Below are 19,621 nucleotides of genomic sequence, written 5' to 3' on the forward strand. Positions count from 1 at the left end.
GCTCTTCTCCATTACTTTAAAAAAATAATTTTAGACTACCCAATTATTTTTTTCCAATTAAGGGCAATTTAGCGTGGCGAATCCTCCTAACCTGCACATCTTTGGGTTGTGGGGGTGAAACCCACGCAGACACGGGGAAAATGTGCAAATTCCTTATGGACAGTGACCCAGGGCTGGGATTCAAACCCGGGTCGTCAGTGCCGTAGGCAGCAATGCTAACCACTGTGCCACAGTGCTGCTCTTCTCCATTACTAATATAAACCGTATGATACAATATCTTCCCTAATCAGTACTGCCAGTCCATCTCTTTTTCCTCTTAGGGATAGTAAGCCCCCCCCCCCCCCCCCCCCCCCCCAGTTTAATTCAAACTATCCCCTTTTGGGACCAGAACTGGTCCTAATGACCTAAGACTATAAAGTCCTCCCTCCTGCACAAACCCTTGAGGCAAGCATTGATCCTTCTCTGATCTTCTGTTTCTGTTATTGCTGGTGACTGCCTGAATGGATCTACCATCCCAAATTCTCTCTTGCCTGTGGGTTGGCCACGTCCTGGAAATTATGGTCCATGGAGCAGAATCAGATCCAGGGAGCTCTCAGCCTGCTTGATGCTTTGCAGTGACTCCAGCTTTCTGTCAAGATAGGAAACCTTGAATCCGAGCTCAAGCAGCTGGGAACATTTCCTACACAATTGGTCCCCCAAGACACTTCAGTGTCCCGAAGTTCCCACATGGTGCTGGAATTTCAAGCAACAGGCCTCAGCTGTCCTTGCATGATCTGTAAAAGCGCAAAGCGTTTTTAAAAAAGAAATAGTTTAAACTATTAATTTGCAAAGACCTAAGTCTGCCCTCACTGACAGTAATTATCAGTTCCTAATTAGCCATCTAATTAATCAACTGTTACTAGTTGGCAGTTTACCACCGACTAACACTGTGGAAGAAGCTCCAATTTAAGGTTAAGTTAGATGTTGAATGCAAAAGTACAAAAAGAAATTAACTCATAAAAACTCTTAATAAAGCATTTACCAACTAATTAAGGAGAGGAAGAGGGAAAGAATCTGCTTTGACATTTAATTACTTTAGTTACATCGGAGTCTCCAAGAGTGGGAGGAGTGGGACTAATTGGATAATTCCAAGAGATGGCACAAACATGAAGGACCGAATGGCTTCCTTCATCAATTCTAAAGCCATAGCTAAGTTGTGCAGAGCAAAATCCAATAAACACTAACAGGGGTTTGTAACTAATTAAAGTAAGGTTGAGAAGGCAGTTGAATAGAGTTTGTCGGAATGGTGGAGGCCTTATTATTGAGTGAGATCAGTGGAAACACTTCAGGTTCGGTGAAGACGAGTGGATAGTAAATGTACTGGGTTAGTTTTGACAGATGGAAGCTGCAGAGTTCCACAGTTTTTCTAATTTTAATAGCCTCTTTTTGAAATGTTGCAGCATTGATACCCCCGGAGTGATCAGCCGGGTTTCTCAGCTCTTCAAAGGGCACCCTGACCTCATCATGGGCTTCAACACCTTCCTGCCTCCAGGCTACAAAATTGAGGTGCAGACGAACGACATGGTGAATGTGACGACGCCAGGACAAGTCCATCAGATCACTCCTCAGCATGCCGCCCAGCCGCAGCCCCAACAGCAGCACCAGCAGCAACCCCAGCAGCACGCTGCTCCTGCCCCGGCACAGCCAGCTCCTCAACCACCTCCTGCCAAAGTCCCCAAGGTGAGCGCGGGTGGAATAATCTGGCAGGTCTCCCGGCGTTCTCCGTATTGCATAACCTGATTCACTTTTACCACTATTTTGCGCTTTACGCAACCCGCAGGGCAGACGAGATCAGGGCTGTTCTGCCGTTCCCCATTGTACAAACCGGAGTGCCACCGAATATCACTAGGCCAGCTCTCTCTATCACCTATCCTCCTAGCTTTCTTCCTCAATTGCCAGCCTTGGAAGGTAAACTTTTGAGTTGTGAATCTCCATTATGATGCTAATGCTGCAGGAATGCATTGAATAGCCAACATTTGGAATTGAACCGGACGAAAGGTGACTGATTCATCACTGGTGAAATCTTACTAGTGTGCTTTAAGACATTGCTTGCACGATGGGTGCCAATACAATATTGTGCTTGCAATGGTTGGGTTTTCAGTAAGTGCTAGATTATTACTTGAATAACCTCAGAGTTGTCACAAAATTTAACAAGTACCTTTCTCTCGGGCGAAAGGGTGGATCTTGCTTTCAGAAGCTCTTGCACACTCAAGGCCAGCTAGAAAGTCGCAATTAGCTCTGAGCATCTGCTGACCAATAACTGAAAGAACATATTTTTCCACTCAGAAGTGTTTTATTTATTTTTTTTTTTTTTTAAAAATTTAGATTACCCAATTATTTTTTCCAATTAAGGGGCAATTTAGTGTGGCCAATCCACCTACTCTGCACATTTTTGGGTTGTGGGGGCGAAACCCACGCAGACACGGGGAGAATATGCAAACTCCACACAGACAGTGACCCAGGGCCGGGATTCGAACCTGGGACCTCAGCGCCGTGAGGCGGTTGTGCTAACCACTAGGCCACCGTGCTGCCCTAGAAGTGTTTTATTACATTAATTTTCTTTTTACCATTGGCTAAATTGGAACTAACTTTAATTGCTAAACTTTATCACGGTAATGGCCAATCATCAGTGAATCCTTCAGAACTGTGATGGTATTAAACATGAGCAGAATTGTAACGCAATTGTTCCTTTGCGTGTATATTCAATAGCGAAATCAAAGACGTGGGAAGGTGTTAAAAGAGCTGTCAGCTATTAACGGCTTGACTTTATTTAATAGACAACTAGGTGATCAGTGATTAGTTGGCACCAAGCTTGTTTTTTTTAAAAAAAGAGTGAAAATGGCTTCCGTGGTCATGCGGCCCTGGGAATGAATCAACATGGTGAAGCTGTTGTCGGGCGTGTTAGCCTTCGGTGTGTACTCCAAGGTGGTAGAAGCTCGTCGGTGAAATAAAACGGATTTCACCTTAACTTGTTGTCGATGTGGTGAACAAATCCCTTCATCGAGCAGGTTCTGTTGCAAAATATTATCTGACTGAGGCACAAACATTGCTTTTTATTTTAAAGACAACAACAATTTATATAGCGCCACAATTCTAATAAAACAAAAAAGTATTTATAAAGCAAAATTGGACACCAAGCTGCATTAGGGCAAAAAACTTGGTAAAAGAGGTAGGTTTGGGGAAGCAACGTAAAGGAAAACAGCGAGGTAGATCGTTGAGAGGTTTAGGGAGGGAATTCCAGCGCTTCATGCCTTCATGGCCACCAATGTGGAGCAATTAAAAATGGAAATGCAGAAGAGGCCGGAATTAGATCAGTGTGGATATCTTGGAGGATTGTGGGTTTGGAGGAGACTACAGAGATGGGGAGGGGCAAGCCATGGAGGGATTTTAAAACCAGGATGAGAATTTTAAAATCAAGGCATTGCATGATAAGGTGTACCTGTAGGTCAGCGAGCCCAAGACTTGGTGCTGCTAAATAGCTTAGGCAACAGAGTTTTTGGACCACCTCAAGTTTACAGAGGGTGGAAAGTGGGAGGCCATGCAGAGAGAGAGAGAGAGAGAGAGCGAGCGAGAGCGCGCGAGACAGAGAGCGACAGAGCGCGGGACGCAGAGAGAGCGCGGGACGCAGAGAGAGCGCGGGACGCAGAGAGTGCGCGGGACGCAGAGAGACAGAGAGAGCGAGCGAGATAGAGAGAGCGAGCGAGACAGAGAGAGTGAGCGAGACAGAGAGAGCGAGCGAGACAGAGAGTGCGAGCGAGACAGAGAGTGCGAGAGACACAGAGACCTGGTTGGAGGGATTCGGAGATGTTCCGGCATAGGTGGACGTGGATTTGGGAGGTTCCAGCATGTTCAAGGATCTTGGACAGGAAAGAAAAGTTGGAATTGGAGGTGGCATTTTGCACGGAAGGCGGCAGCAACAATTTTTTGAGGCGAAGGCTGTTAACAGCAGATTTAAAGGAGAATCGAGAGAAAATCCCAGTTGCTGGTTGCTTTTATCATGTATGTTTTGTCTTCTTATAAAATAGACATCCAAATCTGTGCAGTTCTGTATGTCACAATCTGTTTTGAATTGGAATTTTAAATCAATGAATTAACACCTAGTAAAATTAGTTTGCTTCATAGAAACGCTCTTCACAAACCTGGATTTATTTTCCCATTTGTTACTGTCTTGGAATAATGTTCATAACACTGTCAAACTGCTTTTCGAATATTGTCACTATTCTAACAGGTATAAATTGTGCTAACCTTGGGGTAGCACAGTGGTTAGCACTGTGGATTCACAGCTCCAGGGTCCCAGGTTATGTGGGTCGGTGCAGACTGATGGGCCGAATGGCCACCTTCTGCACTGTACGTTCTATGTACAGTTATGCGGAACTCATTCCGAGAGGTGCAAAGTGTACAAATTTTTTTTTAAATTAAGGGGCAATTTAGAGTTGCCAATCCATTTACCCTGCACATCTTTGGTTTGTGGGGGTGAAACCCATGCAGACATGGGGGGTATGTGCAAACTCCACACGGACAGTGAGCCAGGGCCGGGATTCGAACCTGGGTCCTCAGCGCCGCAGTCCCAGTGCTATCCACTGCGCCACATGCCGCCCTCAAAGTGTACAAAATATACACATCCCCCTGTATATTTTACTGAAGGTGGAGGTTGTTTGGGAAGTGTGATGAGTGTATCGAGTGACCGTAACCGGGATCTCCTTATTCACTTGAAAATGAAAATCGAGTAGGCTTCAAACAAAGTTACTGTGAAAAACCCCTAGTCTCCACATTCCGGCGCCTGTTCAGGGAGGCTGGTACGGGAATTGAACCGTGCTGCTGGCCTGCCTTGGCCTGCTTTCAAAGCCCAGTGTGCTAAACCAGCCCCTTCCCTGGTTGCTGTCGAAATTGGAATTCCCTTAAATTAATCCTGTACCAACATCCAGTCCAGACCATTGCTACGATTAGAAAAGTTATAGTGTGGCTACAAGTGTGAGATATAGAAAATTCACCAGCGTGTAAAATGTTTGCTATTTGGGGTTTAAAAAAAAGTTGATATTTCCATTAGCATGCACATTACACAGGAAAGCAGCTTTAAAAAAAATCAGAGAAGACGAGTCACATCTTCCCGTAAAGGCATCTGCCTGCAGATCAGTTCCTTCAACGGTCTTTGTAATGGATTGCTCAACCAGAGCAATGTGGTGGGAGGGAAAGCCATCCACAGCTCCTCCCATGTCTGACAAAGGAGAGGCAGGTATGAATGACGCTGTGTGTTAGACAAGCTCCGCATTCCTGAATAATCACATAGTTACTAGCCAGACAGTGTGAACATTTATAGATTTCAATTGATGATTCACAGGCTTAAGTAAAGGCCAGCTGCACCCAAAACAGTGTATCCAGTGACCTAATCAGGTTCACCGGTAAACTGCGACAATTAGGATGTAACAAGTCAGTTGGAATCCGTAAGTGTTTTTACTTCCAAGGCGGCAAAAAAATATAGTTGACTGATATCGGACACCCCTCCCTCCCATTTGTGATGATGAATTGATTGATCAATTTTGCCGAGTAGTTCTTGGGATTAATGGATAGACTTCAACGCAATTCCACACAGTTCACTGTGCTTTCTGTTGCAGCCACTGCAGTCACAGACGCATACACCAACCAGCCAGCCAAATGCATCGCTGCCTCCATATGCCTCTCCTCGGTCACCTCCAGTGCAACCCCACACACCAGTCACTAGTGCTCATGCTGCTACACCGCCTATGCAGAATAACCAGCCTGTGGAGTTCAACCATGCCATTAACTATGTCAACAAGATCAAAAACCGTTTCCAGGGGCAGCCTGACATCTACAAGGCCTTTTTGGAGATCCTGCACACCTACCAGGTAAGGAAGGGAAACATACAACTCGTCAGAGCCTCATGGTAACAGCCAAAGGAAATGTTTTAATATTTCTATCTCACAATATATTTTTTGTTTTATTCTTTTTTTAAATCATTTCTCCCTTTTTCGTTGGCATTGTGCTTGACCTTTCTTTTTCTTCAAAGAATGTCAAGTACTCACTTTCCTGTGTCTAAAAGAGTGGTATGGTGAGCATAGCTGTCTTTGGTCAGTGTAAACGTAGCTTTTGCTGCACCAGATAACCTTCATTATCTGCACCACAGGCGAGAGGGGCGCTTCACCCAAAGGGTTGTGAATCTATGGAATTCCTTGCCCAGTGAAGCAGTTGAGGCTCCTTCATTACATGTTTTTAAGGTAAAGATAGATAGTTTTTTGAAGAATAAAGGGATTAAGGGTTATGGTGTTCGGGCCGGAAAGTGGAGCTGAGTCCACAAAAGATCAGCCATGATCTCATTGAATGGCAGAGCAGGCTCGAGGGGCCAGATGGCCTACTCCTGCTCCTAGTTCTTATGTTCTTATGTTCTCTGGAACAGCCTCTAACTTTGAAATGTATGCAACCACTCAGATGGATCATGAGACCATCCATGTGACACTAGATTATATCTGTTGCGTGGAAAGGAGGGGGAGTGGTGTTGACCAGGGACTGCACCTTTTATAAGATGTTCTGAAATGCTTTTGCTGTCACAGAAAGAACAGCGGAACGCAAAAGAAGCTGGAGGGAACTACACGCCAGCACTGACTGAGCAGGAGGTATATGCCCAGGTAGCGAGGCTCTTTAAAAACCAGGAAGACCTTCTTTCAGAATTTGGACAGTTCTTGCCTGATGCCAACAGCTCAGTTGTAAGTATTATCGTATACTGATATCTATGGATTGAATACTCTGTGTGTTCCGCTGCGGTCTTTTCATCCAGTTGAATTTGAGGTTAACATGTAAAGTATCCAGATGAACAATGGCTAAAGTGCAAAATTATAAACTCTTACATTCTTCTATCTATACTTTCAAAGTCATTGTTAATTGGAGCTGGTAATGTTATTAGAAGCTAGTTTATGACTGGAACCTTTGGGCAGCACGGTGGCGCAGTGGGTTAGCACTGCGGCCTCACGGTGCTGAGGTCCCAGATTCGATCCCGGGTCTGGGTCACTGTCCGTGTGGAGTTTGCACATTCTCCCCGTGTTTGCGTGGGTTTCACCACCTCAACCCAAAAACGTGCAAGCTAGGTGGATTGGCCATGCTAAATTGCCCCTTAATTGAAAAAATGATTGGGTACACTAAATTTTTTTATTTTTTTTAAATGACTGGAACCTTTGGGGGGTGGAGAGGCAGGTTAAGACCATGGAAAATATGACTAGAAATACTTGACGAAGCCTCAAAGGAAACCCAGATCATTGTCCGTAAAAGCTAGACTTTCTATAAACAAGCAACAATTACTCGTCATTCATTTTGGCACTAGATTTGATTGCCGTTTCCCACCTCCCACTCCCCATTCCACTTGTGTGAGCTTCCCGCAATCACGATTCTTGTCCTTGCATTTCTCTGCAAGCTGGCAGTGATTTTTGGCTGTCTTGTCCTGATATCCTGTGTCAATGAGAGATAGAGAGGGCCTCTCCTATTATCTGATCTGTGTAACTGATGCCCCATACTTGCTGCAAAGTGGAACATGTACTGTTTCCTCAGCATGGTACTCTGGGCAGCAGGGTGGCAGCAGTGGTTAGCACTGCTGCCTTACGGCGCTGAGGTCCCAGGTTCGATCCCGGCTCCGGGTCACTGTCCATGTGGAGTTTGCACATTCACCCCGTGTCTGCGTGGGTCTCGCTCCCACAACAGGGTAGGTGGATTGGCCACGCTAAATTGTCCCTTAATTGGAACTGTTTGTTTTAAAAACATAGTACTCTAGATGAGCATGCATATCTACTTAATGTTTTCCAAAGTAATTCACATGAGCTTACCACTGATCTGATTGAAAGGTATTTTCTGCTTTGTAGCTGCTAAGTAAAACAACGGCAGAGAAAGCTGATTCAGTTCGGAATGATCACGGCGGCACAGTGAAGAAACCTCAGCTGAACAATAACAAGCAAAGAAATAATCAGAATGGTTGCCAGATCCGTCGTCACCCAGGCGCAGGAGCCACTCCGCCTGTCAAAGTAAGTTGAGGCTAACTGTTGTGTGAATGGGAAGAGTTTGCACTCCCAAGTAAGACAGGTCTGTGGAGAATCTACTGGATACTGTGTTAACGGTTATTCACATTCCAATGCAGAAATTGTAAAGAGTCCAGTAACGTCCGCATGCATCTATATATGTATATATATATATATATATGGCACTTTTAATGGCGAAGAACGTTCAAAGGATTTCACAGAAGCATAATCAAATAATACTGATTCAATGGTGTTGATGTGCAGAAAAGTTTGTTGTCGCGATGGTGAACTGCCCCGAGATGTTCCTGCATAATTTCTGCAGAGAATGGCGTACAATGTTTGCTAAATGTGCTTTTGGTGTCTTGTGGCAGATTGATATTGCGCAGTTTAGTAACGTCCCTGTGATCTTGCTCCTGGTAAATCCAATGATTTCCTGTTTTATAATGATAGGGCAGTTATACTATAGTCCGCATTATTATTCTGCCACTGAAGTGTATTGCCTTTTAAAGGAAGCTTATCATTTTGTTTGTGTTTGTGAAATGCATGTCATGGAGTCCTGCGGGCCGCAAATAAAACCAAACGTTCTTGTTAACTTGCATTGCTCCAGCTGCCGGTACTGATAGGTTTTGATGTTTTGGTTTTAGGATCTATCCATTAATGAGGCAGTAGCGCTAGGAACAGCCCTTTCCAAATTTCGAGGCTCAGGAAATGCAAGTAGGACAAGCCAACAAGTAAGAAATAAAAACCATGAATAGAACTGATTAGCCTGGGATTGGCGGTGCCCGTGGGTCACATATGGCCTGTGGGAAGCAATTTAAGGCTGTAGAATCTGATTGCTATAAATAGATATATTATCAGATCGATTAAAGGTTGGTAAGGGAAATTTGTAAATTGCCGGGTGCTTGTAAACTCTTGGTTTCCAAGTCAGAAGATACCTGTCTATGATTAGTTTATGTGCCAAAGTGTGACAAACATTGTTTATGTTGTTGAGATAAAGACTGTCCAGTTGAGATATATTTTAATTCCTTTTTAATTTGTGGCAAACCTGGAGTTCAGGTTATAGATGTTATACTTGTGTTTCAGCAGCAGTTTAAAACATCTCTATATTCAACATGGTCATCCTGGGAGAACAGCAACATTTACCAGCTCTACATCTGAAATAAAACGTGCAACGTTACTTAGGACCTTGTTGGTTAGGTTAAGCAAAATGTGGGCGTGTGATCATAGTTCCTGTATGGCGAGCTCCTGATCCTCAGTGAACTTTGCCTGGTCAGGGACTTTGAGTGCAGATGAGAGACGATGGTAATGTGACCATTAGGGTACAGAAGTTTGGCTGGAAAATTGTCACAACAAGTTCATGTCTTCATTCTGCGATTGTTCTGAAAAAACAAGATATAAAATAGAGCAGGGAGGTTATGCTAGAACTGTATAAATCATTGGTTATGCCACAGCTTAAGTGCTGTGCACAGACTTGGTCACCTCACTGCAGAAAGGGTGTAATTGCACTCGAGAGGGTACAGAGGAGATTTGCGAGGATGTTTCCAGGACTGAAAATTGCAGCTTTGAGGAAAGATTCGGTAGGCTGCATAGAATAGAATACAGGAGGCTGAGGGGAGATTTGATTGAGATGTACAAAATTGTGAGGGGCCTGGTTGGAAGGAATGGGGAGGGTCTATTTACCTTGGCTGCAAGGTCCGTGACTAGGGGCTTCAATTTAAAGTGATTGGATGGGGGGGGGGGGATGAGGAAATAAATGTTCACCCGGAGGGTTGTGGGGATCTGGAACTCGCTGTCTGAAAGGGCAGTAGAGGGAGAAACCTTCAACTCATTTGAAAGCTGTCTGGATATGCACCTCAAATGCTGTACCCTGCCGGTCTACAGACCGAATGCTGGAAAGTGGGATTAGGCCAGGTGGTGGCACAGACACGATGGGCCAAGTTGCTTCTTTCTGTGCTGTAAACTTCATCATTTTCATTAAACCAGAGTTATTGGTGGCTACAACTTCCTCTTTTTTTTTGTAGAAGAAACCAAAAATGTTGGGATTGAAAGACCAGTCCTTGGCTGAAGTCAGTAAGCATGGAGCTGGAACAGAAACCTTATTCTTTGATAAGGTAAGTGAGATTGATTCCAAATCAATGCACTAAAGGAAGTTGGTTTCAGCCTCTGTTTTCCAAGTCATTCCTCATTGTGGATGAGTATGGTAGCATAATACTCGTGTTACTTGACTAATAATCGAGAGGATGGCCCAGAGACATGAATTCAAGTCCCACCTTGGGAGCTGGAGGAGTTAAATTTGGTTAATGAAATAAATGTGAAATGAAAAGCTAGGATCAATAGCGATATCCATGAAACTACTTTGTTGTTAAAACTCATCTGGTAGACTGCTGTCCTTGTCTGCTGTTCTTGCTTAATATGGCCTCTATTTGACTCAAGACACACAACAATATGATTGACTCTGAAGTGGTCTAACATGCAACTCAGTTGTCCCAACAAGTAATCAGCGGCTCCCCACCACCCTCTCTAGGGCAATTAGGGGTGAGCAACAAATGCTCGCTCTGCCAGCTAAAAAAACTGCTGTAGATACAAACTTTTCAAGCCTCTGATGTATTGAATCAAAGCTGTATCCTCTGAAGAAGCTTATTACCTATGGACTGTTTGACTATGGACAACTTTTAACGGAAAAATCCCTTAAATGAAGTTATAGAGTATTATTAAAAGTGCCCCATTTTCTTACAGTCCCCAAAAGATTGATTGCTATTTCTCTGAGCTGTTGAGGTGATATCAAAATAGAAAGTTCATCACAAGCCAACTGTTCAGCCAGCTGAACTAAACCGGCGTATTAGGCAGGGCCTTCATGAACAAAGCTCAGCCTGTATGGAAGTTGAACTCGCACTGTTGGCCTTGGTCTGTATCACAAACGAACTGTACAGCCAACTGAGCTAAACCGGCCCCTGGGTTTTAATCAAGTACAGAAGCAGGGAAAGGGGGTAAAGGAACAAAAGGGAAAACAGGAGGCGTTAACCGGCAAAAGAGATTATGATGCAAGGCAGAAGTGGGTGATAATGGGACGAGTTAAGAAACAAACCAGAGGAACCGTGAAGTGTCAACATCAGAATTATCATCCTCATCTAGTAATGGGAGGAATGACTACGATATGAAATTGTTGAACTTGATACAATAGCAAAATACTGTGGATGTTGAAAAGACCAAATAAATACAGAAAATGCTGGAAATGCTCACTGGGTCTGGCAGCATCTTTGGAGAGAGGAGCAGAGTTAACGTTTCAGGTCATGTGACCATCTGTTTTGGTGTGAGGTCACAAACCTAAAACATCAACTCTGCTTCACTCTCCATTATTGAACTTGACCATGAGTCCGGAAGGTTGTAATGTGCCTAATTGAAAGATGAAGTGTTGCTTCCCGAGTTTTGTTAAGCTTCATTAGAATAGTGTAGGACAGCACGGGGCAGCACGGTAGCATTGTGGATAGCACAATCGCTTCAGAACTCCAGGGTCCCAGGTTCGATTCCGGCTTGGGTCACTGTCTGTGCGGAGTCTGCACATCCTCCCCGTGTGTACGTGGGTTTCCTCCGGGTGCTCCGGTTTCCTCCCACAGTCCAAAGATGTGCAGGTTAGGTGGATTGGCCATGATAAATTGCCCTTAGTGTCCAAAATTGCCCTTAGTGTTGGTGGGGTTACTGGGTTATGGGGATAGGGTGGAGTTGTTGACCTTGGGTAGGGTGCTCTTTCCAAGAGCCGGTGCAGACTCGATGTGCTGAATGGGCCTCCTTCTGCACTGTAAATTCTATGACAGTGTGGAAACCCTGTGGCCCGGGGTCCACATGCGGATATCAGAGTGAGGCCCACGAGACATTTTATTTACTGTTGCTCATGCGCCGAGTTGCTACATTCTGCTGGTTTCCATCCGCGTAGAGTTTTCCTATTGGTATAACTGAAGTGATAAGCGCGTAAAGCAAGGGCAAGTGAACTGAGGTGCATGCTGATTGCTCACAACATTGACTATGTGTGCTCCCTCTGCGTCCAATCAAGCGTAAATATTTATTTTGTTTTTGACCGTTTGAAGGTGAAGACTGTTCTATAATTATGAATGATTAAACCTTTTCTATAACATGTTATGAAATATTCAGAGAGTGTAGCAAATGTATTCAATCTTGTTCAAGGGCCATAGTTAGTGGACATGCCCCGATTTGAATCTTGTGGCCCACTGCGATGGAGGCGAGCCACTCACTAGCTTATGTTGCCCATCACTGACGTAGGAGGTTGCAGTGGGAGTGGGCCAGAGAATTAAAAATGGCGAGCAACTGGAAGCTTCTGGACGGACTGGAGGCCTTCCTGTGAAGGAGACATGAAATAAAAACAGAACATGCTGGATAAACTCAGCAGGTCCGGCAGTATCTGTGGAGGCGGAAGCAGAGTTAACATTTCAAGTCCGTACGACTCCTCTTCATATGGACTGGAAATGTTCACTCGATTTCTCTCTCCGCAGATGCTGCCTGACCTGTCGAGTTTATCTAGCATTTTCTGTTTTTAATTCAGATTCTAAGCATCTTTTATTTTGCTTTTATTATTGTGAAGGAGATTTGGTGACTTGTGCAGGTCTGACACAACCCTCAGGGAGTGATGACGAACTGTGTTTAATATTGGATCTGCACCAAGGGTTGAGAAGGATGCTGCTCTTCAATCAGTGACCAATCTGCTGGATAAATCAATCTGCCACGTCCTTTCTAGATGCCAAGAGCTTCATTCATGCACAAAAACGTTTCTTGTTGAACAGAAAAGCTATATTTGATGATGGTGCAACTGCAGAGGGGCGATTCCCACCCATGTTTAGCTACAATGGTTGTGTTAATGATATAGACCCCCATACTTTGATATATTTGTCGAGTTAATATTTACGGAATAGGCACTTGCTGCCCACAGACACTCTGAGGACAGAGACAGGCAGTGATTGTTTTCGCTGTGGGAGCAGGCCAGTGGCATCTGCTGTTTGATTCCACACATTGCAGTGAAATGTTACACTTGGCCCAATCTCAATTTCAGGATTGTTATTGGGAAACCATTCCATTCCAAACCATTGGAAGTTTAAAAGGCCAGTTTAAGTCACCAGGAGATGAGTGCGCATGCCCAGATTTGGCTCCAAGTCAGCATCAGGATATACAATGAGGGAAGAAAGATTAGTTATATGGTGTAGCTGTTACAAGGGGGCATAACTATAAGGTTTCAGGGTGGGAGATATAGGAGGGATGTCCGAGGTAGGTTCTTTACTCAGAGAGTGGTTAAGGTGTGGAATGGCTGCCTGCTGTGATAGTGGAGTCGGACACTTTAGGAACTTTCAAGCGGTTATTGGATAGGCATATGGAGCACACCAGAATGACAGGGAGTGGGATAGCTTGATCTTGGTTTCGGACAAGGCTCGGCGCAACATCGAGGGCTGAAGGGCCTGTTTTGTGCTGTACTGTTCTGTGTGTGTCCTTTTCACAACTACTGGACTTTTTGTCACTTCCTTCAGCACTTTTTGAAGTGTGTGTAATTTGGTCATTATAACCATTTGGTGTCATTGTGGTAATTTAAGAAATGCAGCAGTCAATTTGCGCGCAGCAAGTTCCCACAATCGGCAGTGTGTTCATTTATTTTGTGATGTCGATTGAGGGATAAATATTGGCCGGGACTGCAAGGATACTACCCCTGCTCATCTTCGGACTGGTGCGATGGGATTTTTTTTTTTACATACACCTGAACAGGCAGCTGGGGCATTGGTTTGACATCTCATCCAACTAATGGCATCTCTGACTGCGCAGCATTCTCTCAGTACTGCACTGGAGTGTCTGCCTTGATTTTTGTGCTCAAGCCCTGGTGTGGGACTTGAACATGGAACCCTATGATGCAGAGGTAAGGTTGCTATCAACTGGGTCGCAACTGAGACTTTTGGATGGGAGTCAGTGTAAAAAGAAAGGGCTTGGGTGAATGGGCCTTACTTTGGGCATTTTTGTGTGTAAGATAAACTTTATGATTGCCCCTCAAGGGGATTCTAGAGCAAATAAAGAAATAGAATTTTTGAACCGTGCCTTTCCAATAGTTCATAATAAATCAAACATTTGTGAGTTTACAAGTAAGTTGGTTGACTTTTACTAAACTGGTCACTCTCATAACAAGATCCAATAACCTGATCCATGGGCTGAATGGGATCTTGATGTGTATTGGGGAAGGCAAACCAGCCAAGCAAATGGAGCATTTGACTGTTTGCCGTATTGATGAGATACATTTGCTTTTAATGTACTAACAAAGCTCCTTGTTTTAAATATATGCCCCAACCCCACCCCCCACATTCTGGATTCAGGGAATGACAATCACAATCAAATATTCTTTACTGTCTGGTTTTAGGTGCGGAAAGCTCTGCGGAGTGCTGAAGCTTATGAGAACTTCCTTCGCTGCCTTGTCATTTTTAACCAGGAGGTGATCTCCCGTGCGGAGCTGGTCCAGCTGGTGTTTCCTTTCTTGGGGTAAGCAAACACGGTGAAAGGACAGGGCCAGTTTTCTGATCAGGGTGTTTAAATGTTCAAAGACTCCAAGCCAAAGTAAAGAAAGAACCCACTTTAGCACTTTTATTGTGATCGAAGAAATAGAATTGTTCAGAAATTTACAGAAGGAGGCCTGTGGTTCAGTACATTTCCCCAAGTCAAAGGTTGAGCATTAACAATTTTCAGACAATAATGACATGTGATACAGGAAGCGGGAAGATTCGAGGCTGAATAGGAAACGGAACATTGAAATGTAAAGCAAGTGGGCAGTTGTCATTTTCGTAAAAACAATCAGCCATAAAAAATGGCACAGAATTTGTAGTGTGTCGAGAATGTACTTTCTGATAACTCACCTCCAAACGGTGACACAGCCTGATTTTCTCACTACTATTCCCTTTTACTTTAATGGCCCGTGATCACAAGCTGTGGTAATGATGACCTGCTGAGCCTTTTCCTGGTCCAAAGATGTGCAAGTTAGATGGATTGGCCATGATAAATTGCCCTTAGTGTCCAAAAATTGCCCTTAGTGTTGGGTGGGGTTACTGGGTTATGGGGATAGGGTGGCGGTGTTAACCTTGGGTAGGGTGCTCTTTCAGGAGCCAGTGCAGACTCGATGGGCCGAATGGCCTCCTTCTGCACTGTAAATTCTATGATCTATAATGACAGGTGACCAGACTGCATTTGGAGTTATGGGGCCGTACATCATTTCAGTAACGTTAACGTCATCCTAACTCATCAGAATGTAAATATTTGTGGATGACGATGCAACCTACAAATTGGGCATTTCTATCCACGCACAGAAGCAGTATCGTTCTCTCCCAATGGGTTTTACAACCTGACACAAGTGGAATTTTCAAATGTTGTAGCTTTTTAAAAATTTATTACCGGCAGTCAAAGTAACCAGTTGGAAAAAGTTATGCTTAATGCAAGAATTACCTGCTCAACCTCAGAACTAATGCAAGCATCTTAAGGAAAAAAATGTGTAGCCTATAAAACTAAATAGCAAACACCTTTCTTGTGTTTTTTTTGGCTTCAGTTAACAAGCACCAGTACATGGAGTAGGCTCTCTTTAATTTACGGCGGATCTCTGCAAGCTGCTTAATTTGGACCAAGCCATTTGCCCTGCCTGCTCTTACAATGTTACGCTAATTACTCAACAATGAATGACTGCTCCATGGGTTCATTAAAGTAACGGTTCACCCGAGCCTAAAAGAAGAAGGCGGTACATGCAGATAATAGTTTGACAGTTTGATTTTGAGGTTAAAGAAAGAAAAAATAAAATGCACAGTGTATTGTTTATAAATATTAGACTTTGTTGTATGCCTGTTGATTTACATCTAGCCGTAGATTTATGCAGTGTATATTGTGGAACTTGTCATTGTTTAGTTCCACATGCTAATTAATGTACTGGACAGATGTATTATAGAACTTTTAGTTGGTGGGAAGTGCATTTTCAGACCTGTGCAATTGGTTACAGTGTCACTAGGAGAGGGGTTGAGCCTGAGAACCTCCCATTTGTATCTACTTTCCCCAACAGAGGGCAAGAAATAGTTGAAGGGCAAGCCATCTTGTTGACTAGATTTGGCAGGTGGCTCTCAAACCAGAAAGGAAATGAACTGAATTTACTATTTGAATTGTCCATGTTTTCTTGCAGAAAGTTTCCGGAGCTCTTTGTCTGGTTTAAGAATTTCCTGGATATAAGGAGTCCTCCCACATTGAGGCATTCCGAAGGAGAGAGCTACAGAGGGCATAGCCATGGAAATTGACTATGCTTCTTGTAAGCGACTTGGTTCAAGTTATCGAGCACTGCCCAAAAGCTTCCAACAGCCCAAGTGCACCGGCAGAACTCCCCTCTGCAAAGAGGTAAGGACATTTCTATGAAGCTAATTCACCGAAGGTTAAATTCCAATGTGGCTGAATATGTCCAGCATTCCTCTCGATGGCTGCGTTGGAGACTAACTTTGAGGCTAATTCCTGACTTTGCTTTGATGTTGTAGCTTGGGGTTGGTGACTTCGAAGCTTGGGTTCTTTGCAGTATAAAGAATTGTTGGCGTAAAGTATTACACCCCTCTGATAATTGTGTTGCCCAAACATTTCACAGTGCAAGCCACTAGATGGTAAATGAGCATGCAGATCTAGTCACTGACCATAAAAAGGAAATAATATTATCCTGAAAGGTGAAGGTTAGCATTTCATTCCCCACACAATTGGTGAAATATGAATTGTGAATTCATTGTGAAGTGAGAAATATAAACTCACAACTCAGTCATGTTTTATCGGCGATGGTTCTGTATTGGGCCTTGACGCATGCAAAGACACTGTCAGCTAAGACCTCGACATTGGCAAGGGATTTGGAGCTGAGGTGGGCAAACGGAGTTTAATTACAGATCAACCATGAGAAATAGAAGCAGAAGAAAGGCTTACAGCCCTTGACCCTGCTCCGCCATTCAGTAAAATCGTGGCTGATCTGATTTGTTGTCGTAACCTCACTTTCCTCCCTATCCCCATAACCCTCAACTCCGACGATCAAAAATCTGTCCAACTCAACCTCTTATATATTCAACAACCCAGGCCCCTCTGTTCTCTGGGGAAAGAATGCCAAACTCTGAACACTTATGGATAGATTATGATTTCTTTGCCCTTGTTGCTTTGTAATTATTGCTGATATGTTTACTCTAGGTTCTGAATGATACATGGGTGTCCTTCCCCTCTTGGTCCGAAGACTCTACCTTTGTCAGCTCAAAGAAAACACAATACGAAGAGCACATCTATAGGTGTGAAGATGAGAGGTTTGAGGTATGCACACGTTATTTTCAAAAATATATCTTACTCATAAATATGTGTAAAATTACTTTCTATAATATTTCAAATTGGACATTATCTAAAGTGCATACAGTTCAAATGTTTCCAAATAGCATGTGGCACTGGGAGACCTCAATACGATTGCAATTAGACATGATATTTAGCTGGTGCATTTCGTGTCAAATATATCATCCAAGGGGTCTTGCACAGTTTCCTTGGCAAAACAAGACCTTAGACAGTGTCCTTTCTCACTGGGCCTTTGCACCAGATGCCTCAAATTTTAATGCACCCCATAAGACATAGGAGTAGAATTAAGCCATTCTGCCAATCGTGTATGCTCCGCCATTCAATCATGGCTGATCTGTTTCTCATCCCCATTCTCCTGCCTTCTCCCCATAACCCCATATCCCCTTATTAATCAAGAACCTATCTATCTCAGTCTTAAACACACTCAGTGATTTGGCCTCCATAGACTTCTGTGGCAAAGAGTCCCACAGATTCATCACCCTCTGGATGAAGAAATCCCTCCGATCTCTGTTTTAAAGGATGGTCCCATCAGTCTGAGGCTGTGCCCTCTGGTTCTAGTTTTTCCGACCAGTGGAAACATCTTCTCCACTCTAGCTAGGCTTCTCAGTATCTTGTAAGTTTCAATAAGATCCCCCTTCTCATCCTGAACTCCCAACGAGTACTCCCCTCAAATCCTCAATCGCTCTTCATATGGCAAACTCATCATTCCAGGAATCATTCTTGATCATTCCCCCTGCCCATAGTCTTGGACCTTGGAATGTGCCAGTCGCCAACACTCAATTGTGGACTGCTCTTTGCACCAGTAGGCCAATATGTTTCGGGCAAACAAACCACTTCATTGACCGAGTCGACAGTCCTCCAAGCAGGAGTTGATGTTTACCTAGGAGTGAGTCCCAGGTAAGCAGGCATGCTGAACAGTCATGTGGATGCAGGCACCCACCCACACAGGCAACCAGGAAATGACCACTAGCGCATTGCAAGTATGTTGCCCATTAGAGTGCAGCTCGTGGCTATTCATGTTGGGGAGATCTATGTGTCAGAACTATTATTGAAGATGCAAGCCACTGTGCCATCTAGTGCTCATTCAGGAATCTACACATTTTACGTGTTGAAATAAACCTGTAAAAAGAAGATTCTGACTGGTGAAGAATTGCTGTAAAACTTTTGAGTTTTTTTGTACTTTATGACTGATTCCATTTTTTCTGCATTGAGTCTTCGACAAAGAAGAATAACATTCCCAGGTAGCAACAGAATAAAACCTGAAAAATTAGACAAATCTGCCAGTCATTAACTAGAAGTTAGTGCCCTGACTTGAATCCCTACAGTGCAGAAGGAGACCATTTGGCCCATCAAATCTGAACAGTCAATCTGAAAGAGCACTCCACCCAGGCCCACTCCCCCGCCCTATCCCCGTGACCCCATCTAACCTGTACATCCCTGGACTCTTAAGGGCAATTTTAGCGTGGCCAATCCACCTAACCTGCACATCTTTGGATTGTGGGAGAAAACCGGAGTACCTGGAGGAAACCCACGCAGACATAGGGAGAATGTGCAAACTCCACACAGTCGCCCGAGGCCGGAATTGGACCCAGGTCTCTGGCGCGGTGAGACAGCAGTGCTAACCACTCATATCTTCTCATGTACTCCAGTGACAATCATTGATTGCTTCATCTTAATTCAGAGTGGGAGAAGTTAATTGTGGGCAGCACGGTAACATAGTGGTTAGCACAGTTGCTTCACAGCTCCAGGATCCCAGGTTCGATTCCCGACTGGGTCACTGTCAGTGCGGAGTGTGCACGTTCTCTCCGTGTCTGCGTGGGTTTCCTCCGGGTTCTCTGGTTTCCTTCCACAGCCCAAAGATGTGTGTGTTAGGTGGATTGGCCATGCTAAATTGCCCTTCGTGTCCAAACAGCTTAAGTGGAGGTTATTGGGTTACGGGGATAGGGTAGCTACGTGGGCTTGGGTAGGGTGCTCGTTCCAAGGGCCAGTGCAGACTCGATGGGCCGAATGGCCTCCTTCTGCACTGTAAATTCTATGATTCTTATCATGCACACTTCATTTATCATTAACTGATCAATCCTTTAAAGACAGTAACATGATACATTTCTTCCTTGTTAGATAGTTAGAATCAAATGTTGGTGTATAACCGAAGATAATTTACTTTTGCCCAAGAACTGGTGTATCTGTTGCACATCATTTAT

The 19,621-nt window shown here is 44.0% G+C and overlaps 1 protein-coding gene across 1 annotated transcript in view; it reads left to right on the forward strand.

Moving 5' to 3' along the window:
- The window catches only part of sin3aa (SIN3 transcription regulator family member Aa), a 79,876-nt gene that overhangs the window by 17,721 nt on the left and 42,534 nt on the right, over positions 1-19,621 (forward strand). Inside the window, 10 exon segments of the mRNA XM_038784079.1 lie at positions 1,440-1,719; positions 5,652-5,903; positions 6,606-6,758; positions 7,902-8,060; positions 10,076-10,165; positions 14,455-14,573; positions 16,246-16,280; positions 16,283-16,312; positions 16,315-16,454; positions 17,271-17,387. Coding sequence (XP_038640007.1) covers positions 1,440-1,719; positions 5,652-5,903; positions 6,606-6,758; positions 7,902-8,060; positions 10,076-10,165; positions 14,455-14,573; positions 16,246-16,280; positions 16,283-16,312; positions 16,315-16,454; positions 17,271-17,387 — 1,375 coding nt within the window.

The sequence above is a fragment of the Scyliorhinus canicula genome, chromosome 24 (assembly GCF_902713615.1).
Source record: "Scyliorhinus canicula chromosome 24, sScyCan1.1, whole genome shotgun sequence".
Classification (NCBI taxonomy): domain Eukaryota; kingdom Metazoa; phylum Chordata; class Chondrichthyes; order Carcharhiniformes; family Scyliorhinidae; genus Scyliorhinus; species Scyliorhinus canicula.